The sequence below is a fragment of the Hoplias malabaricus genome, chromosome X1, assembly GCF_029633855.1.
Source record: "Hoplias malabaricus isolate fHopMal1 chromosome X1, fHopMal1.hap1, whole genome shotgun sequence".
Taxonomy (NCBI): domain Eukaryota; kingdom Metazoa; phylum Chordata; class Actinopteri; order Characiformes; family Erythrinidae; genus Hoplias; species Hoplias malabaricus.
Genome location: NC_089818.1, coordinates 25,161,206 through 25,185,279, shown reverse-complemented (window position 1 = coordinate 25,185,279; position 24,074 = coordinate 25,161,206). Strand labels below are relative to the sequence as shown.

General features: G+C 40.8%; 1 protein-coding gene across 1 annotated transcript; it reads left to right on the top strand.

Annotated features, from left to right (window-relative positions):
• Positions 1–24,074, top strand: LOC136675496 (SLAM family member 5-like). Its single transcript, XM_066652046.1, has 10 exons — positions 1–49; positions 2,185–2,481; positions 12,462–12,725; positions 12,816–12,947; positions 16,009–16,049; positions 16,183–16,302; positions 18,156–18,206; positions 22,809–23,051; positions 23,145–23,267; positions 23,519–24,074. Exons 1-8 carry the CDS (start codon positions 1–3, stop codon positions 22,998–23,000), a joined length of 1,146 nt encoding a protein of 381 aa, XP_066508143.1. The 3' UTR covers positions 23,001–23,051; positions 23,145–23,267; positions 23,519–24,074.

Below are 24,074 nucleotides of genomic sequence, written 5' to 3'. Positions count from 1 at the left end.
ATGGAGATCATCATTATCATTATTCTATGTTTTGCGCTCCCATTCACAGGTAAATACTCTTCTAAATTCTAATTTTCTGCCTCAGATTATTCAGATTCACATCAAATTATTATCAGGCTTTAGTCTTTTTCACATTACAATTCAAGTAAAGTTATGAAATCATTAAGTTAAAAACTCACGCCTCACTGTATTAAAATAAACTGTATTTTATGATTTAAACACTGAATAGTTACATTTACTGTTAGTACTGAACACTACAGAGATTTAAAAACACTGTTGTTCACTTTGCTTACTTTCTTTAACTGATTTGTTAACATTACTGTATTAAATTATATTATAATTTATAAATGAATTATGTTAAAACTTATACATAAATTATATTTAAAATAAATTATCAAGGAGGTGTTTTAAAACTCTCTTAAACAGTGGCTCAGACAAGCTTCTGTGCAGTTAAAGTGCAAGTTAACACAGTTAAAATGTTTCAGCAGGACATCCCCTGATCAGGGCCACTGCTTTAGTCTCAGGGAGATTTCTTAACCTTAAACTCTCTGCTTCATTAAAGTTTTTCTGCTGTTTATTCAGTCCTCACCACTGCTATTCGTACATCATCCAAAAAAGTGATTACTAAGTTATTACAGTGACATTACATCAGAAACAGAGTGAGGTAACAGGGGATTCCTGGTGGAACAGCCTTTTCATATTTTGATTTTCTTCTCATTTTAATTAATGTGAAGAAACTTCAAAAAAGGGTTTTTCTTCAATCATTTCGTTGTCCAAGTCGCATCAGTTACTTGTGCAAAGTGAAAATCTGTAATATAAAACTCTGCACAGACTTCAAACAATTCCTGTATTATTATTTTTTTTTGAAAATGAACAATATATATCACTTGTACAATGTTCTCCGCAGTGAATTTTTATTTATTTATTTATTTATTTATTTATGGTCAGTAGACAATGGTGTAAATAAAAACTCACTGAATCAAGGAGCACTTAATGATAATGATAATCCCCTGCTAAATGATTTATATTCTTCAAAGAAATATTAAATCTAAAATGAGTGTCCAGAGGGTGCTGGATCACTTGGCACGCTGCAGATAAAAAATCTAACTACACAGCTCTCATCTTGACGCCTCTCCTGTCACTAGTTTGTTACTCTGACATGAGGACCAGCTCATCTTGAACATGTCTATTGCTATCCTCACTCCCTCAGTTTCTAAATAACAAGGCTTTGTCTCTGGATGCACTTACAACACACCCTGTAATGTGCAAAAAAAAAACAAAAACAGAGAAACGATTGTGTCTTTCAAGATAAATTGTACGTGAAATTTAAGGGAGCAGATCAATCACAAAAGTCCATGTGCCAACAAAAATCAAATTTCATGGCAGGTAATGCCTGAACTATTATATCTATTAAACTGTTGTAGATTTGGCTTTTGGTAGTAATGTAACTGATATCCCAGGTGGTTGCTAGGCCATTGCTATGGTATGCCAAGTGGTTGCTAACATTTTGTTTGGCTGCTATCATAGGTGGTTGTTAAGGAGTTCATAAGCTGTTGATATAGTATGAGAGATGGTTGCTAAGATTTTGCCTCAGCTATTCCTACAAAGTGATTGTAACACACAGCCTGGCACTAAAAATGTTATCTTTATCTATGTTATCTATTATATGATGGGTGCTAAGGTGTTGGTAAGACATCACTATGGTATCCTAGGCAGGTGCTGAGATGTTACTAAGCTGTTGCTAAGCTATCCCAGGTGGTTGCTATGGTATAAAAAGTGGTGGCTAAGATGTGGCTAGGCCATTGCTATGGTTTCCAGGTAGGTGCTGAGATGTTACTAAGCTGTTGCTTAGCTATTTCAGATGGATGCTATGGTATTCAAGGTGGTGACTAAGCCGTTACAATGGTATCCTAGGTGGTTGATAAAGTGTTTTTTAATTGCTGCTATAATATCCAAAGTGGGGTCTCTTGTGTTCTGTTTGGTTACTAAGATATGGACAAGGAGAAACACAGCAAAGACAGCAAAGCACCTCTGGTGGATTCCATCCAAAATGTCTGAACAGTTTTTTTTTATTATGCTGTATATAACAGATTACAACATAAACTATAGCAATACATATGCAATATAAAATACTATACATGATCAGAAAATAACCAAAACATTTCCTGTTTTCTTTCTCTACAGAGTGCAGTGATGTGTTTGTGTTGGTTGGTGACTCAGTTCAGCTGCACACACAGGAGCCTCTACCAGAGTTTAGAACATTATTCTGGAAGTTTAATAAAACTGAAAACATTCTAGAATATTCAAAGAAATATAAAGACATCACACCCTCTTCTCGTCTCAAAGACAGAGTTGAGTTCAATAATGAAACCTACAGCTTGACACTGAAGAACTTACAGAAGACTGATAGTGGACTCTGGGAAGCGATAGCAGCAGGTGAAAAAGACACAGTAGTTGCAGTGTATACGCTCTCAGTGTTGGGTAAGTGTTACAGAAAAGGAGTCAAGGCATAAAATAAACACAGTCCTGTCACAACACTGCTTTTATTATCAGTCAGGCATCTCAGCAGTCTGAGGGAAAGACTGTGATAAGCCCATGTACTTTACGAACCTAATTAAATTTTATTGTGAAATGATTACAAAATGTGAATATTTAAAAAAAAGAATCACACAACTTCGTATCGTATTCAGTAAACATGCACATCTTTTTGTCTTTTACAGTGGGTTTTAAGCCAAAATAATGATTTTAGTTTATTAACGTTTCCAAAATGTTCAGACACTGAGCACAATGTAAATAAAAACAAAAATTACTTTAAAAATATTCCAAATTGATTTCATAATTAAATTTTTAAACTAAGAAATATATTTGCTTTTTGAAAATATGCTCAAAATCTAATTTGATACCAGCAATACATTTCCAAAATGTGGGACAGGATCATGTTCACCACTGTGTAGCTTCACCTCTTTTATTAACAACACTGTGTAAGTGTTTGGGAAATGAGACTGATTTCTGTAGTTTTGAAAGTGAAATATTTTCCTGTTGCTGCTCGACATTCATTACAGCTGCTCAACAATTCAGGGTCTTCTATGTGGTATTTATCTTTTCATGATGTGCCTCACAGGGGTGCTCAAGTTTTCAAGTTTGCTTTGAGTGAGATAGGGGTGGGGGGAAGGGGGGTGTCGTAGGATTTTTCTGTCGGTGGGAAACCCTACGTGTTGTGGGGGGAGGGGGTTGTTCTGATTGGCCGATAGATCACTAATTCAGGACTGTAGGAGTGCAAAGTAGGATTAATTTCTGTGCTGCGAAGTTAATCATTTCTCAGCATGAGAAATGCCATGTGTGGCATGTTGAAATGCATGTGTCTCACACTCAAAGTGTGAGACTTGAGAGCCCTGGCCATGTCACTTTAATATGTGCAGAATTTGCTTGACATCCACCCGGATGCTGGCTAATTGTGTACTGTCCTCTTTATCATCAGGATAGGGAATTTTTAAATGAGCTCAGGCCAAAGACAGCAGCAGTATTTCTGGATCTTTTTTACACAGTACATAGTTTCTTTGTTGCATGACAATTTTAACTTGCATTTGTGGATACAGCGACAAAATGCATTCACTAATAATGTAACAAAGTTCCTTGCATATAAACTCTCTGAACCATTTAATGATCAAGAATATTCTGTAGATGATGAAATCTTAACTTCACTGGTCTTTACAAAGACAGCCTCTTTTTATTCACAACCTTGTCGCTGACCTGTTGTCACTTAAATCTAATTGGTTGTGAGATGTTCCACCAGAATATAAGTAATAATATATTTTTTACTGTTTACCTGCTGAATCAAATGAATTGGGGAAAATACCTCAATATAACACTGCCTATTGTAAAATTCATTATAAATTCTGTAATATGTTATATAATATTGTAAAGTTTACATTTTTCCCTCTATGTTAAAATTAATAGAAACACTTTGCAATAAGGATACATTAATTCATGGAACCTAAGACTGCATTAAGTAATAAGACAAAAATAAGCATTGATAAACAATTATATAAAGTCACAGTTAATCTGTAAGTCATGATAGAAACAAGAACTAGCATTATTTTAGCATTTTATAAAAACCTCAAATAATGCTAATTAATGGTAGCCCTTGTTTCTTATGATTACTTAATGATTAATTGTGAGGTTTTCTATCTATTTAGTAATGCGTATTACTGTCTTATGTACTTGACATTAATGTACCATTCTTGTAAAGTGTTATTAAATTATTTCTAATATTAAAGTAGGAAATCAGCAAATCATGACATTTTACCAGGTATTTTCAGTTTACTCCCAGGCATGTTAGAGTCATAGGTCATGTTTACATGCAGCCTGATAATCCATTAATAATCCGACTGGTAACACAATCTCAATCGATTATTTAGATTGAGGCCATTCCGAATACAATTTCTATCAGATTGAATGAGGTGGGAAATCCTTTAAATAATCCTCATATAGAAGATTAATAGCCCTGTGAAAAACAATATCCAATTACTTTCACAATCATAACTTTTAAGTATGTTCTGTGCATGTGCATTTGCATCATAGTGGAAATTGTGAAGAGCAAAAACTGGTCTACAAAAAAGACAATATTCATGTGGCAAACTTTAAAAGACTTCATAATAGTCAGCAGGATGGACGAACATAAACCATGCAATTTGGGACTTTTATAAGTTGTTGTCTCAGGAAGTCTGCACCATTCCTTTACAGAACATATAACATCATGACAAGGCTTTATGGAGGCCAAACTGGTTAACTATAATGTGGTACTCATGAAATCCTAGTTTGTACCAGGCAAGAGCAACTCCCATTATTAGCAAAATAAGTGTTCGTACTGTATGTGCTGCAGGGGCGAGATTAACTTTCATTAAGTCACATAAAGTCATGAATGAATTCCATGGTATCCAAAAAATTTGTTTCTACTAGTACGACACTCTCACCACCCTTTACTGCAAGTTTTTTATCCAGATGATTGTCATCTGCGGTGGGACTGATATCCAGCTTATGTGCCTTGGAATTTTCAAAGACATGGCATCTTCCTCTTGGCCCCTCTTTAAAATGTGAGTGTGAAATATGTTTTCCTGAGTCTGTCATTATTCTAACACAATTAAAAAAACAAATACACCATCTGCAAACTCAGGTAACATAGCCATGCCGCTTCTTTTACTCTAACTGGGCTCGTTGTCGTGGTAAAATAAGTGCTACTCCATAAGTGTGTTATTTTGTTAACACACTTGTGTTAATTTGAGTTAATTTGTACTTTTGCACATGTAAACTGAGATTTTCGTGAGATTGCTGGATAGTGCAACACCACCCCCGCCCCAAGCACAAAGCAAGCCAAGGTTATTATTTTATTTTTTTTACTTGTGCCATTCTCTCTGAAACAATCTTAAAAAATGTGTTTTCGATTTTCAGTATGAAGTTATTTGTTTGATATTTCTGATTGGCTCTTTGTTTTTGCTAGATGTGCTTTTTCCCTCTGACACAAGCAAAAGTTTACAGCTTCAGTGACTGCACGTCATCACAGCCAGGTTTATGTGTGTTAATGTTTTTCCAGGCCGTGGCTTGAGTACTGTTTAAAAATTGATGCATGTTTTTTTTCCATGTCATGTTTTGGCTACAAAAGTAAAGAGGTGGGCCCGGGTACAGTTCAGTTGGACTTGGGCATGGTACCCCTCTAGTGTTAATGACACTGTACCCATGGACTGAACTGGAACATGATGTCAATGATACAATACTCACTGTAAACAAACAGCAAAGGGATAACTCTGCTACAGTGAGGTGCAGTGTTTGCTCGAATTGTCTGCTGAGATATTTGTTAATATTCATGATTGGTTATGTGGATTGCCCATGCAAAAGTGTCAATAAGTGTGAGTGCCCTGTGATGTACTGGTGCTGTGTCTAGTGTGTGTTCATGCTTTGTGCTTTAGTGTTTCTCTGGAACACAGTAGAGGGGTAAAGTGGGTTGCAGATTTGACCAGCGTATCATGGTGGTGCAACAAGCACTGTGCTGTGTCCCAGACCATTAAACACTGGAATCACTATCATTTAAACTAAGAAATGGTTCAGTGCTCAGCTTTAAAATTGTAATTCTTTAACTCTAACTGTACGTTCACATCAGAAGGTGACAGAGCAAAAAGCTCTAGTTTCTAGATTCTGCTCTCTGGGCATTTTTCACTACCATTTCATTCCTGTTCTTTACAGTGTGGTTGTAAATGTGGAAGAGAAGTCATAACCACTAGTTCTTCTTTGTGTGCACTGTTTTCTGCTTATAGTTTATCACTCAATCCACAGCTGATGGGCTGATTAAGCAAGGCATCTAAAGCCTAGCTGCTTTCGCTGTTATTCAGATTTCAGGGCACCTGTAGGCCCACCACACTGCAGGAACTGTTTGGGTGGTGAACTGTCTGTAATTGTATAACTACAAAATGCATTTTTATTGTAAACTGAGCTGATAACCTCTCAATCAGTGGTGTGTTATTTCCCCTTTTACACACAACCCCCACAAGAGTCAGATGATTAGAAGATAATAATCACAATACATTTTTCATTTTCCAGTGTACAGTTTTTCCTGTTTAAAATAACTGCACTGAGATATAGACCTATGACAAAATGAGCTTCATCAGAACAGATTTACTACTTTCTGTGTTTCAAATTCAGCAGTTTACAGAATTTTTTTTTGACAAAATATTAATCCATTACCACGGCCCTACAGCCATTTACTCCTACATGTATATACTACTACAAAGATACACAGCAAATTCACCCGTGTTAAATTAACACTGAGAGTGTTGACAAGTGTACATTTTTACACTAATGGTGTTGATTTAACACTGGTGAATTCGATGTGTACCCTGAATTACTGCCTCAGTTACTTTATGAAATGCGCTCAGTGAAGCATTAATATAACATTTATCATATAAAGACTGAAATAACATTAAAGAAAAACAGTGCTGGTTTGGTCAGTGTGTCTAGGTCAGCAGTTCATTCTGAGACACATTATTTTCACTCAGTTAACCTTTTAAACAAGAGTATTAAAGGTATGTACACTCACAGTAATAATGAGTTAGATACCATCATACTCACTGCTGTTACTTCTCTCACAAATCTTTATAAAGCAACTCATTAAAAGCAGACATATGTAACTGTGATACACACTGGATGAAGTAACTGGATCTGAATCTAAGACCCCTGCATAACTCTCTCTTGTACATCCTGGAAGTTAATGTGAATTTACAGCTATTCGTTTAATTTCTCTCATTATAATTTCATTCATTCTTTCATTCATTATCTGTAACCCCTTATCCAGTTCAGGGTTGCGGTGAGTCCGGAGCCTGCCTGTAATCACTGGGCACCAAGCGGGAACACACCCTGGAGGGGGCACCAGTCCTTCACAGGGCGACACACTCACACATTCACTCACACACTCACACCTACGGCCACTTTTGAGTCTCCAATCCAACTACCAACGTGTGTTTTTGGAGCGTGGGAGGAAACCAGAGCACTCGGAGGTAACCCAGCAGACACAGAGAGAACACACCACACTCCTCACAGACAGTCACCCGGAGGAAACCCACACAGACACAGAGAGAACACACCACACTCCTCACAGACAGTCACCCTTAGGAAACCCACGCAGATACAGGGAGAACACACCACACTCCTCACAGACTGTCACCCAGAGCGGGAATCGAACTCACAACCTCCAGGTCCCTGCAGCTGTGTGACTGCGACACTACCTGCTGCGCCACTGTGCCGCCCCGCTGCATACATATGATTTGAAATATAAATCATTAGTTAACACAGCTCCAGGGTCCTGCGATGGTGGGTTCGAGCCCTGCTTTGGGGGACTGTCTTTGAGCATTTTGGTGTGTTCTCCCCGTGTCCATGAAGGATGTGAGTGTGTGTCTGGAGGAAACCCACGCAGACACAGAGATAACACACCACACTCCTCACAGACTGTCACCCGGAGGAAACCCACGCAGACACAGGGAGAACACACCACACTCCTCACAGACAGTCACCCCGAGGAAACCCACGCAGACACAGGGAGAACACACCACACTCCTCACAGACAGTCACCCGGAGGGAACCCAGCAGACACAGAGAGAACACACCATACTCCACAGACAGTCACCCGGCGGAAACCCACGCAGACACAGGGAGAACACACCACCCTCCTCACAGACAGTCACCCGGAGGAAACCCACGCAGACACAGGGAGAACACACCACCCTCCTCACAGACAGTCACCCAGAGGAAACCCACACAGACACAGGGAGAACACACCACACATCTCACAGACAGTCACCCGGAGGAAACCCACGCAGACACAGGGAGAACACACCACCCTCCTCACAGACAGTCACCTGGAGGAAACCCACACTGACACAGGGAGAACACTGACTCAAAAGTGTTCGTCGGTGTGACTGTTTTTCTCAATAAATCCCCAGGTTCTCTACAGTTTTAAGCTCAATTGTTGATTTTTTTCACTATTTTCCCCCATAATAGTGAACCCCTCCCCATCTTTATTTTTGAAAGACTGTGATTCTCTGAGATTCTCTTTTTAAACCCAATCATGTCATTAACTTGTTGCCAATTAACCTAATTAGATTCTTTTGTAGCATCACACAACTTTACCTGTGTTTTGTTCCCCATCCCAACTTTCTTCAAATGTGTTGCTGGCATCAAATACAAAATGAGCATTTATTTAAAATAAATCAATAATTAAATTATATTTTCTATGTAATATTTTCCATTGAATATAAGATTTAAATAATGCACACCACTGGATAATTTAGTGCAAATGCTAAATGCATTCAGTTTTTTATTTTCATTTTGGCTGTCAGGATCGAGGGGCTGAAGGAGGGCGGACGCACTCGCTAAAACACAGAACACGTTTATTTTAACTGAAAATAACAAAACAGACTTTAAACAAAAGGAAAACAGACTAAACTACACACTAAGAAATAAACAGGGTAAACGGGGACAGACGGACAACAAAGCGAAACGACGACAGAGGAAACTTCGGAGACAGACAGAAAACACGACTGACTTGACATAGGAGAAATGTGAAAGGTGAACCAACGCGACTGAACAAAGGTGAAATGTACGACAAACAGGACGTGACACAAGAGAGCTTAAATACAGACACAAACGAGAAACACCTGGACAGATAACGAGGACGGGTTAACACATGACACGGACGAGGAGGCGGGACGAGGGCGGAGACAAGGATATAAACAAAACATAGCCATGTGCTAAAAAGAGCACATGACCGGGGACAACAGACATGACGAGACGAAGGCGTGACAGATGCCCCCCCCCAAGAACGCGCAACTCCCGGGCGCGTACTCCTAAACCCCCCAGGAGCTGGCACAGGAGAGGGCACGGAAAACAAGACAGGACAACAAACCAACGGGAGACAGGACTCAGGACAATACGGGAACAGACACTGGAGCTGGGGACACAACAGGACCGAATATACGAGACGGGACCTGGGACATGACAGGTGACTGACAAAGGGAGGTAACAAAAGACTGGAACGGACTGGACATGACGGGAGTGGACACATGAGACTTGACAGGGTTTTTGACATTGGACATGACACGGGATGGAAACAGGGACTGGACAGAAGACGGGACAGGTGACAGGACTTGGTGCTGGGACTGGACGGGAGCAGAGACTGGTGACAAGACACTGGACAGGATAGGAACGTTAGACTGGACAGGGGTACGTGACTGGACAGAAGACAGGACAGGTAACATGACACTAGACTGAAACGGAGACGGGACTGGAGACTGGACAGGGGATTGAAAGGGAAACTGGACCGGAGACAAGACAGGTGACTGGACATTGGACGGATACGGGAACTGGACGTGAGACAAGACAGAGGGTTGAAACAGGGACTGGACAGGACTGACAGGGGACTGGACAGGAGACACGACAGAGGGTTGAAACAGAGACTGGACAGGACTAACAGGGGACTGGACAGGAGACAAGACAGAGGGTTGAAACAGAGACTGGACCGGAGACAAGACGGGTGACTGGACATTGGACGGATACGAAGACTGGACATGACTAACAGGGGACTGAACCGGGGGTTGAAACATAGACTGGACAGGGCTGATAGGGGACTGGACATGAGGCAGGACAGAGGGTTGAAACGTAGACTGGACAGGAGACGGGACTTGAGACAAGACAGGGGTTTGAGACAGAGACTGAACAGGGCTGACAGAGGACTGGACATGAGGCAGGACAGAGGGTTGAAACGTAGACTGGACAGGGCTGACAGGGGACTGGACTGGACTTGGCAGGGGAACAGGTACAAGAACATTTATAGGGACTGACACAAACACAGTGACCGGGACCGGGACAGACACAAAGGCAGACACGGGTACAGGGACAAGGACAGAGACGGGAACCAGGACAGGGACAGACAAGGGAACCAATATAACAGGGGGGTGCCCAGGACTGGCTAATGTCTGTGGGGCAGTCTGAGGAACCAGCCTGGGCACAGTTCTGGGGATCGGCCCTGAAGTCCTTCGGGCCGACCTACGGACATGGACAGGAGAGGCCGTAGCCACAGTCACGGGGACAGGAGAGGCCGTAGCCACAGTCACGGGGACAGGAGAGGCCGTAGCCACAGTCACGGGGACAGGAGAGGCCGTAGCCACAGTCACGGGGACAGGAGCGGCGGGTGCCGCCATCACCGGGAGGGGAGCGGCGGGTGCCGCCATCACCGGGACAGGAGCGGCGGGTGCCGCCATCACCGGGACAGGAGCGGCGGGTGCCGCCATCACGGACACAGGAGCGGCGGGTGCCGCCATCACGGACACAGGAGAACGTGCGACGACGTCCACGGAGGCAGAGGAATCTGCGCCGTCGTCCACGGAGACTGGAGAACGTGCGACGACTTCCACGGAGGCAGAGGAGTCTGCGCCGTCGTCCACGGAGACTGGGGAACGTGCAACGACGTCCACGGAGGCAGAGGAGTCTGCGCCGTCGTCCACGGAGACTGGGGAACGTGCGACGACGACCACGGAGGCAGAGGGATCTGCGACGTCGTCCACGGAGACTGGGGAACGTGCGACGACGTCCACGGAGGCAGAGGAGTCTGCGCCGTCGTCCACGGAGACTGGGGAACGTGCGACGACGACCACGGAGGCAGAGGAGTCTGCGCCGTCGTCCACGGAGACTGGGGAATGTGCGACGACGTCCACGGAGGCAGAGGAATCTGCAACGTCGTCCACGAAGACAGGAGAGGCGCGCGTCGCGCTCACGAAGACAGGAGAGGCGCGCGCCGCGCTCACGAAGACAGGCGCGGCTGGAGGTGCCGCGCTCTCGAGGACAGGGGTTTGTGCTGCTCGCCGGGATCGCGCTGGAGCTGTAAAGGGTTTAGGGGGTTTCACAGGCGCACCCATTAGATCCCCTCGAGGTGCGCCCCTGTTAGCCTCCGACCTCAGAGCTACGGAGGTGAGGCTAACAGCCCCTACCCTTAACGCCCCCCCAAAAATTTCCCCGGACCTGAGGGGGTAATCCTCCAGCGAGGGGGGGACTCCAGCACGCTTCTTCCGCCGACTCTTTCGACTCCCGCTGGCGCAACTACTCGATTCACGAGTCGACTCCTCCGATATTGGATCCGGAACAGCGCCAGGCAGGAGCTGGAGCCGGCGACTCCATTCCGAGGCCGCTTTCAAAGCCTCCCCCACAGGATCTTTGGGGCCTGTGCGGAATCGAGTCCGGCGAACGGCACACCCCTTGAGGTAAAAGTCCGTGCTAGCTGCGTCCTTGTGGTCGTACATTCTGTCAGGGTTGAGGGGTGCGGACTGAAGGAGGGCGGACGCACTCGCTAAAACACAGAACACGTTTATTATAACTGAAAATAACAAAACAGACTTTAAACAAAAGGAAAACAGACTAAACTACACACTAAGAAATAAACAGGGTAAACGGGGACAGACGGACAACAAAGCGAAACGACGACAGAGGAAACTTCGGAGACAGACAGAAAACACGACTGACTTGACATAGGAGAAATGTGAAAGGTGAACCAACGCGACTGAACAAAGGTGAAATGTACGACAAACAGGACGTGACACAATAGGGCTTAAATACAGACACAAACGAGAAACACCTGGACAGATAACGAGGACGGGTTAACACATGACACGGACGAGGAGGCGGGACGAGGGCGGAGACAAGGATATAAACAAAACATAGCCATGTGCAAATAAAGCACATGGCGGGGACAACAGACTGACAGGACGAAGGTGTGATATATACATGAACACAAATAAATTACAGAGAATTATATATATATATATATATATATATATATATATATATATATATATATTATTTTTATTGTTGCTGTGTGTGATGTACAAAAGTATAGTTATGTGTGTGTGTGTGTGTGTGTACCTCAGATCCAGTGGAGGCTCCAGTTCTTACTTCATCCCCAGAGCAGTCAAACAGTGACCCTTGTAACATCACCGTCTCCTGCAGTGGTCATGACTCCTCCATTAGCTCTGTGTGTTATAACAAAACCTGCCCAGAGACGAACAAGACATGGAATAAAACCATTGTCCTTTCATTGTTTACCAATGGAAGTTTCATCATCTGTAACCATAGCAACCCCGTCAGCTGGAAGAAGGCTGTTTTGGAAATGAGCCAAGTCTGTGTTGACAAAGGTGTAAACACATGCTGAAGTACATCCTTACATCAGAAAACATTTTTAATTTTGTTGTATGATTACTTACAATCTTTTTTTATGCCATTAGGCTCCGACAATAAGCAGAAAAAAGGCACAGGAACAAGCTGGCCTTTTTTGGCTGTCTTTGGTTTACTGGGTTTACTGGGTTTCGTGGCGTGTGCTGTATATGTCAGCAGGGCCATGAAGAAAAAATCAACAGGTATTGTCTTTTTTATTTCAAACTATTTCTCTAAAAACATATATTACCCAACTATGTTGCAAACAAACATGTTTTTTATGAGCTACCACACCCTGTATATAAATTAAAGATTATTTCACAGTATTTTTTATATTTAAGTCTAAATCTAATCTAAATTTTACATGGCCTTCTAACTTGTAATTTACAGTCACATTATTTTTCTGTGAATATTAGAAGGTCAGTCCTATTTTTCTATAATTTATTCCAAGGCAAATTGGATCATTTTGGCACTAAGTAAATGAAATGTAATAAAATGATAAAAATAAAGTGCACCATGTCTAACATAAGATTTCAACTGGAAAACAATTCAGACAATTTTATGAGCATGATGTGCTAGTTTCCTGGATTCAGACTACATAGAGTTTTTCCAAGGTTAAATATCTATTGTGTTACAAAATGCCATAGAACACTTTCAAGAATACTTACATACTTATTACACACTATATGGACAAAACATGTGACACACTTCATAATCACTGAATTCAGGTGCTTTATTCAGACCCATTGCCACAGGTGTATAAAATCAAGAGCCTAGCCATGTAATCTTCCTTCATGAACATTTGTGAGAGAATGTGTTCTAAAGATGAATTTGAGTGTGGTACTGTAATTGAATGCCACCACTGGAACAAGTCAACTGTGAAATTTCATCCTTTCTAGATGTTCCACATTTAAATGTGAGTTATATTACTGAAAAGTGGAAGCCTTTAGATCAACTTACCCACTAAGGGGAAGACAACATAACACTACAGTGTGCTGTAACGGGGCGCTGAGTGCTGAGGAACACAGTGTGTAAAAGTCACCATGCCCTGCTGCCTCAATAACTACAGAGTTTAAAATCTTTTCCGGCTTAAACATCAGCATAAAACTTAAGACCAGAAGCTGCATGGCATGGTTTTCATAACCAAGCAAAATGGCAAGCTTCAGATGGATTGCTGTAAATCACACCAACTCTAGAAACTGCAGCAGTGAAAACGTGTTTTGTGGAGGGAGGAATCAGACTGTCTTCCCTGTCTGATGGATGAATGTGGGTTTGGCAAATGCCAGGAGAACATTACTTAGCTGATTGCACTGTGCCAACTGTAAAGTTTGGTGAAGGAGGGATAATGATATGGGGTTGTTTACTAGGGGCAACGCACATTTCAGCAAAACAGGACATTTTGAAAAACTGCATGCATCCAAATTTGTGGGAACAGTTTGGGGAAGTCCCTTTTTTCTATTCCTGTATCCAGTATTACTGTGCCCCAGTGCACAATGCAAGGTACAAGAAATTGTTAGTTTAGTTTGATTCGGAAGAACTTGGCATGCGTGCACAGATCCCTGAACTCAACCACATCAAACACATTTGGAATAAACTACAACAGAGACTGAAGGCCAGTCTCTGAAGTTCCTCTCATTGAAAATCAGTGTCTGTTCACACAAGACTCTCATTGGCTCCTTCCATCCAACCTTCCATCCATCCCTATCAAAAAGATTCAATTTGATATAATAAATGCAGTATTAGTGATTAAAGTGTGTTTAAAGTAAAATAAAATCCAGTGAAAATTAATTCCACATTCTGGGAGCCAGGACAGAGAATAGTACTGAAGCTTGTGTCCCATGTGATTTGGATGATGCTTCAAGCCAAGCCCTTTTTGAAGCTCAAAGCACTCAAAGCATAAATCAGACTTTGAACTTTGCAATCAGGTAGAGAGGGTCTGGTCCATTCTTGGCTTTTTTAGGTGATCACCAGGTTTTTAAATCTGAATGAAAAGTTATTAGAAGCAAGGGAAGGAAATACTTCAGTAACATGTGAGGGGACTTTGGAAGATTTAAGACCAACTGAGCTGCTGTGTTCTGGATGAGCCAAAGGTGCCTCTTTCCCATAAAGGACACCAGCATGGAGCAAGTAGGGGGGGGCTTCCTCACGGATAAAGGGTCAAAGCCTTCATAAGCTGTAAAGGTGAACACTTGGATAAAACAGGATTAATGGACATCCAGAGTTACACCAAGGCTACATGGAGCTGGGCAGACAGAGTGACTAGGGAGGTCTAGAAGAAGCTGGCCCATCTTGGAAGGACCAATGAAAAGTGGAAATGTATAGAGCTTTCCGAGATGTCAAACTTTCATAGTTTTCTTTCAAGTAATTATTATGTTCTCGAAGGTCAAAGACAAAAAACTGTCTGGATGTTTATCAGTCTCGAGACCAAAAAGTACAAATAAGCCAACGTATATATTTAAATGGGTGTGTAAGTGCATGTAGCATATTTAACTTCAACATCTGTGAATGCAGCATTAAAACAAAATAGGAAAGACCCCATAGAGTTGTGCTGGAATGAGCATCTAATTTCAAAAGGCAGATTCATGGGCAGCATGTTGGTACTGAATGTAGTACCACTGTAAGAGCTCAAGGGTTCAGGGGTCCTGGGTCCCATCCCTGTCTCAGGTCACTGTCTGCTAGGAGTTTGAGGTGTTTCCCCTGTATGTGCACAGGCTTCATCCATTAGCTCTGATTTCCTCACACAATCCAAAGAACTTTATTCATAGGTTGATTAGCTGTGTGAAAGCATCCACAGATGTGAGTGTAACAGTGACTGAATGAGTGCCTCATACCCTGTAATGGACTGGCACCCTCTGTGGGGGTCTTCCTGCCTTGTCCCCAATGATTCTGGGTGGGTTCTAGATCCACTACGACCGTGATCAGAATGATGCACTTACAGAATATGAATGAATAATATACTTAACTTTTTTTTTTTAATTAAACAAAATTTACTGTTCACTGTTTTTTAGTTTTTATTCCCATCATACTACCCCCACCCCCTTTTTAACTTATATACATATTATATAAACATATTTACAGAAGTTTCAGTATCATCAGCAGATGACTTTATATATTCATAAGTATCAAATACAACAATTTAGAGCCAACGTCAGTGTAAAATTACTGTTTTACAACCATTGTGGCTAAATAACTAAAGTATGGTGACTAAATATTCTATGTCCCATCTATGACTTAAATTTGTATTTTCCGTTCAAAACTGCATAGGTGCTCCTCAGTGTGAAAACACTCTCTATGCAGAGGTTCAGGTAAGAATTGACGTTAATTCCTGAAGATATTTAACATCAGTAAGTGCTATAATTACTTTCATTCTTGTAATCTGAAGGTTGTGTTGTTAGTACGTGCCAGTGTTTAAATCCTTTATTGTAACCATGTCTACAGCCCAATGGTGAGAATATTCCTCTGGAGCATCCTTCTACTCTGTACAGTGTTGTAGGGGCAAAAGCACAAACCTCAGGTACCAGAGAGCGCAGTCAGACCACTCCAAGTCCTGAAAAACAGGTGAAGTTTTATTCAGATAAAAAAAAGTTGTTAATACATTACTTTTTATTAATTCATTGATCAGTGTGTGTTTATTGATAATTATGTAGGAATTGGGTTAGTTAATGCAGCTGGGCTATAAAAGCCAAATACACTGCCCAAAATGATTAAGGAGACACTTAAATCACACACCAGATCTCTGCTGCTCCTAATGAGACAATGGATGGTGTGCTGGGGGATAGCCTCGTACCTGGATCAGGGCGTCAGGGAAGTCCACAGCAGTCTGGATGCATTGAGACATTGTCGCAGAGATTCTCAGTTGGGTTCAGTTCTGGGGAAAATGGGATCCTGTGAATGCCATCAATGACTTCATCATCCAAGACCTGACTACACACTCTGGCCACATGAGGCTCGGCCATTGTGCTGCACCAGGAGGAACCCAGGGCCCACTGCACCAGCGTAAACCTGACAATTTCTCCCCACACTACCACTGACCCACAGCCAAATCGATCGTGTTGGATGATGTTGCAGGCAGCACAGCATTAATCATGGCGTCTACAGATTCTTTGTCTGTCACATGTGCTCAGTGTGAAGCTGCTTTTATCTTTTCAAGAGAACAGTGTGCCAATGATGGATCTGGTGTTCTCAGCTAACGTTGTGTAACGGCCCATGTCCTTGTATCTCCTCCATGCTCTTGAGATTGTGCTTGAAGACACAGAAAACCAGTAATGTGTACTCTATACCAGTCCGTCATGGTGAAGAGAGAGCTGAGCCAAAAAGCAACACTCATCTATGGTCATGAAGTTTGGGTAATGACCGATAGTGGGTAAAACTGGCTGAAATGATAGGGTGAGGAGTTCTGACATCAAGGAGAGACTGAGTGGAGCCACATCACTTCCACTCTGAGAGGAGCCAGTTGAGGTGGTTTGGGCATCTGGTCAGAGCATGTCCAACTGGGAGGAGACCCTGGGGATGACCCAGAACACACTAGAGAGATTGTATGTCTTGTCTGACCTGGGAATGCCTCAATATCCCCCCTGAGGAACTGGAAGAGGAGGCTGGGCAGTTCTTTGCTTGAACTGCTGCCCCCACCAGCTGGGCCTGGATAATTGGCAGATAAGGGATGGATGGATGAATAGATGGATGGATACAAACTGTGATTCTGTAACTGTCACAATAGAATAGTTTCTTCAAAAAAAAAAATTAAAAATAAAACCATTTTATTTTGCTAAGGGCTAGGGCCAGACAGTCTAAATACAAGCATGTTTTTAAGGTAAATGCATTCGAAAATAACACTGTGCCTGTGGAATTTGACTGTCACAACCGCCTGGTAGCACGACTCCACCCACCTTGTGACAGGCATATACTGTATATATGATTGTCTCCACAAAAATAACAAATGGCAAATGCTGTCTGCTCCGTACAAAATTAGAAATGAAATTAAAGTCTGTAAATAAAGTCTCCTTAAAAAAAGTAGTAAGTGAGAATATTATTTTAAAAAGTACGATTGTAAACCTCCATGCTCTTCCATCCCATAATGTCTGTCGGATTTGTTCAGTTTAATGCAAACTGGCTTTACAGCTCAACTCTGATTGAGTTTAAGAATTTAAGTAGATTTTTGCTTGAAACCTGTTTTCCACAACGTGAAGTAACAAGATGATCATGAGCTATTTTTTTTTCAAAAAGAAAGGTTTCAGAAAGTAACCAAGGTGTAGGAGACTTCATAGTCTATGATAGTATTCTGTGATAGAGTATGATAGTACAATCATATTAATATCATATTGAATCATCATGTAGTTGACTTGAATCATATATAATTACTGTGAATACTGTTTTTAATTAACCATGTCTTATCTTTTCCTGAAACTACCCAGCAGACGGACCCAACAACTCCAACTAACACGTATGAATCAGTGCCTGATATGGTGAGAACATCTAAATGTCACTAATTCTGTTAATGAACTTTGAACAAACTCTGTTGCTGCTCTGAGGGCTTATGATCATTTTGTTGGTTAAAATGCAAATTAATGGTAGAATTATAAAATAACTTAACAAAACCATGCCTGGATAATGTACCTGGTGTATTTTGAGTCTCTGCTGAGGTAATGCCCCTTTTCCAAGTAAACTCTGTCACGCCATGACACCATCTGCTCAGAGAAACAGAACCGAGACTGAATTTAACCCAACTGTGGTGTGGCAGTGAACACGTGAACACTCTTCTTATTATTGAAGTATTACTCGCTGTATTTTTTTTCCATTGTCCTTTTGTATAGAAATCGCCGATGCCTGAGACAGTTTATGCCACAGTTTCAAAACCCAGAAAGTCAATGAATGAAGAATGAATGGATGAATGAAGGCCAACTGGATAACTGTGAAAAATTAAACCACTGTTTTTACTGCTGCCTCTAGCCAAGATATTTGAATAATGAAAATACCAAAGATTTTGGAAAGTTCCTCCAAATTGAGGAATGCATGTAAATGGACAAGTTACATACAGGAAATTTAAACAAAAGACAATTAATGAATTTGATTAAAATTGCTTTTGTATAATACAGAAGATATTTTCTGTATATATTTTTAGCCATATTTTGTGACTTAAAAGATAATGGAACAAATGTATTAATTTAATTTTATTAATTTTTGTTAGGTTTATCACTGTTTACAACAAAAGCCAGATAAACAAATACATGCAATGACATATACTTCAGGGATTAACTGTTATCAATAATGTTAAAGTGAGAGCTAACATTTGCTTTGCACCATTTGCTCTATTTATGTGTGAACTTATGTTTAATTAATTGACAATTCTGCTCAAAGTTGATGTGTAAAGCTTTGCCTACACTGTCAGAAAGTCTGCCTTTTGGTGGTACCCTCAATGGTACATATTAGTACCTTTAATCAGGGAACATAATTCTACCTTATTTTATTATAATTAGATTAGTAGATTTTAAAATTGTGTTTATTTCATCCCCAGGACATTTATTATGTTTTTTTTTTTTATATGACACAGTTCTATAACGAAAGGTTCCAAAAATGTATCTCTCCTTCTGGAGAAGGGAATGTATTGTACCTGTAAGGAACAAAACTGGACTTTTAAACACTGTTGTACCTTTAAAAGGTACAGTTACACAGTTTAGTGACCAACATTGTACCTCTACCGTACCTTTTTTTCTGAGAGTGTAGTTGTAAATGGAATTACACTTTAATAGCTGTGCATTGTGTGTTTATTTAATATTTTGTGTACTTTTATATTTCTTTGTTTACATAGAGCCTGGTGGCCAAAAGTATCATGCAACTGCTGGGCTTAGTCACTTAATGGTTAATAATGTTAGTGAGAGCTAATCTGTCTTGAACCATTTGTTCTTCTACTGTGTTTTGTATTTAATATGTGAAGGTATTAATGTCACGAGGGTATTTTAATTGCCCTTTATTCTTCTTATTTTAAATTTTTTTTTCCATAAATGTTATTTTCAGGGTACAATAGGATGTGTCACTACTTGTAGTTTATATGCAGTGTTGGGAGTAGCGGTATATACATAACAGCGTTATTGAAGTTATGTAATAACATAATTTTGGAAGTGGGACCATGCCCAAATTCCTCCTCTCAGCCCTATATACTCTGCAAATTCATGTCATATCCGTGTCGGACAAACTTGCTTCACTTATTTCAGGAGATGTATATCGACTGATTGCTTCACTACATCAGCGATACTGGGATGCCAAGTAAACACGCTACTCTTTGCAATGTGACGGAGTAACAGCAAAAGCTCTGTACTGAGTTAACACACAGACTTTAGCGGGAGAGCAGCAGGAGAGAAAAAAAGCTTGCGTATCGATCTTTTTACACAAGTATTGATCAATACCAATACAAGCATTGGTATCAATATTATCAATTATTGGATCAATCTGCCCACCTCTACGCGCTGGGTCATTTCTGCTGATGCCCCTATTCAACAAACAAACAGCGCCCTGCATTCACTGTACGGCTTGCACTCTCTCCAGCTGGATCTTTTTCAGCCCTCACTCTGTATCAGGTACTGCCATGGACCTTCAACCCATTCTCTCCTCTTCGCAATCACACTGCTCTGAGCCCCTAAGTTCTAGCTTATGCTATCTTCTCAGGCGTTGCCTTGGACCAGCCCCCCTACCAAGCACTCAGGCACTTTACGCCACCTCAAATTCAATTCACCCTCTCACATGCAGCCTCGTTGCTTTTGGCTTCTAACTTTCCAGCTGAGGACCTTCATATTTCATCTCTATGCTTGTTACTGCACCTCACCCTGCCTCCTATGGAACCGTTCGCACTGATTACACTGGTGGAGATAAGTCCTGTCATTCTACACCAGCGCCAAATCAGATGTACAGATAGCCAGAATTATTCAATACTTGATAACACCATATTCTTCTTAAAAACAGGGTGTGACTTCCACATTCACAGTTTTAAAATGCTGAGGTATTCTAAAGTTTTCAGAATACAATGCTCATATTGAGTCATGTAATGGAATGTTACAAAATACATTTTATTGCATGTATAGTTTCTTTTTCTGTAACAGAATACATTTTAACAGTAACCCTCCCAAAACCCTCCCATATGTTGATATGTAGAGTCTAAAAAACCTGACTGTTCCACTAAATTTATAATAATGATTATATTAAAAATAATAATCATCATCTGCAGGTTAACAATTTATGAAATCTAGAAAACAACCCCACACACCTGACTACACCACACGTGTTACCCTCAAAGGCATATTTCAGTGTCTTTAATTAGGAACATAACTGTAAATAATTGTAAACACATTTTTAAATTGTTGATTTTATACAATTCACTTCATTCCCAGGACTTATATTATGTTATTTTATTGTACAGAGTTCTATAACGAAAGATTATAAATATCCCCCTCTACTTCTGGAGAAGGAAATGTAACATAACTTTAGGGAAAACAACTGGACTTTAACACCACTGCTACCTTTAAAATGTACATTTACACTGTTTGTAACTTTAGTGACAATAACGTACCTCTGCCGTACCTTTTGTTCTGAGAGTGTATTCAATGCAGCATAATGAAACCTCTCTGATGTAAATGTGCAATTGCATGCAACATATGAATAAATGCTTTGTAACGTCAGTTTCACACTCCTTTTCCAACCTGATGTATCTGAAGATTGTGAGCAATGTTATAAAGATTAATTTTTATAATAATTGAGTAAACACTGAGTAAAGGACATCTTGTTGAAGTTGAATGATCTACTGTCATTATATCGTCAGCATTATTGACATATTTATGGGGTTTCTAATTGTATGTTAGCATTTAGCTAAGGCTGGTGCATAGAAATATTTGTAGCTATTCCTGATTGAACATGAGCCCTGAAGCTCAAACAAGACATAGATTTAATGAATCCAATAATTAAAATAAAATTCAGTGGCTTGGAGTTATTTTGTATTTCTAATAACTGATTAAGATCAGTCCACTGCTCACACTGTTACAAATATGACTTGCCGAAAGCCTAGACTGATTCCTTCTCACAGACTGGTCCCATTGCTTGGAAATCCAAATGCAAACCGGATTCCAAAAAAGTTGGGACACTAAATCAATTGTGAATAAAAACTGAATGCAATGATGTGGAGGTGCCAACATCTAACATTTTATTCAGAATAGGACACAAATCACAGATCAAAAGTTTAAACTGAGAGAATGTATCATTTTAAAGGGAAAAATATGTTGTTTCAAAATTTCATGGCATCAACAAATCCCAAAAAAGTTGGGACATGGCCATTTATTACCACTGTGTGGCATCCCCCTTCTTCTTACAACACTCAACACACGTCTGGGGACAAAGGAGACCAGTTTCTCAAGTTTAGAAATAGGAATGCTCTCCCATTCATGTCTAATACAGGCCTCTAACTGTTCAATCGTCTTGGGCCTTCTTTGTCGCACCTTCCTCTTTATGATGTGCCAAATGTTCTCTACAGGTGAAAGATCTGGACTGCAGGCTGCCATTTCAGTCCCCGGATCCTTCTCCTACGTAGCCATGATGTTGTGATTGCTGCAGAATGTGGTCTGGCATTATCTTGTTGAAAAATGCAGGGTCTTCCCTGAAAGAGATGACGTCTAGATGGGAGCATATGTTGTTCTAGAACCTGAACATAGTTCTCTCCATTAATGGTGCCTTTCCAGACATGCAAGCTGCCCATGCCACAAGCACTCATACAACCCCATACCATCAGTGATGCAGGCTTCTGAACGGAGCGTTGATAACAACTTGGGTTATCCTTGTCCTCTCTGGTCTGGATGACATAGCGTCCCAGTGTTCCATAAAGAACTTCAAATTGTGACTCATCTGACCACAGAACAGTCTTCCATTTTGCCACACTCCATTTTAAAAGACCCAAAATAAAGCACCAGCAGACACTTCATCTGATTACCAAAATAAAAATAAATATTGCTAACAAATCATCTGTCATCTCATTGTCTGTTGTATTAAATAGCTGTGTAGTGATATGAAAATATATCTGTGTACCTCAGATCCAGTGGAGACTAAAAAATGACACCTGTAACATCACTGTTTCCTGTAAAAGTCAAAACCTCTTCATCAACTCCAGCTGTTATAATGAAACTTGTGAAAGGCCGTATGAGATATCACATGAAGGCATTACATTTTCCCTGTTTATGAGAGGCAGCTCCATCATCTGTAACCACAGTAATCCAGTCAGTTGATCCAAGATGTTTTGGATATGAGAACACTTTTTCAACGCTGTTTGCATAAAGGTGTGCACTCATGCTCAATCCCAAATGCACCACATTATTGGGAGCAACTCTATATTTCTGTTTCAAACCCTTCCTCCTTCCCCCTCTCATTAGGTACGACAAATGCCATGGTCAACATTCTTACCATCATCATCATCATCATCATCATTGCTGTTATCCTTATCATCATCTTCATGGTAATATTTTTTTATTGCCGTCACAGGAAGAGATCAGCAGGTATTGTCCTTTTGATTTCATATATTTGTTTTATCTCAGAAAAACAAATTCTCAACATATCTGCATATATAATGCAAGACTGTTAGGTGCTGTAAAAATATCTATCTGTGATTTGTTAGTTCTCTTAAACCTTTATTTCACTGAAAATATACTAAGTGACTATTTCATATGTTGTCACTGGCCAATTTAATAGTACTCTGTACATAAAAACAAATTTAGTATTTTGCAACAATCGTGTTGTCTCCCTTCAGCTGAGCACTTTTTACAGAGGAGTCAACGAGAGCATCATGACCAGCTGCATCACTGTCTGGTTTGAGAACTGCACTGTGGCAGATCGCAAGTCCCTCCAGCGGATCGTGAGGACAGCTGAGAAGATTATCGGTGTGTCTCTTCCCTCCATCACAGACATCTACACCACTCGCTGCACCTGCAAAGCATTGTGGGAGATCACACACACCCTTCACACACACTCCTCAACCTACTGCCGTCTGGAAAAAGGTATCGAAGCATTCAAGCCTCACATCCAGGCTCCGTAACAGCTTCTTCCCACATGCTATCAGACTCCTGAACACCTAGAGACTGAGACTGGACTGAAGAAGCGCACACACACACACACAACTTCACAAAACACTGGTTTGTTGGACTGAAAATTAAATACTGAAAATGAGTGTAATGTTTACACATATCCTGTTTATATCATGGTTACATCAAGTTACTGTTTACAGCACACATACACTTCAAATTGCAGTGTCCCACCCCCCCCCCCCCCCCCCCGTACTTATGATTTTGTATTGTCTTGTATTGTAT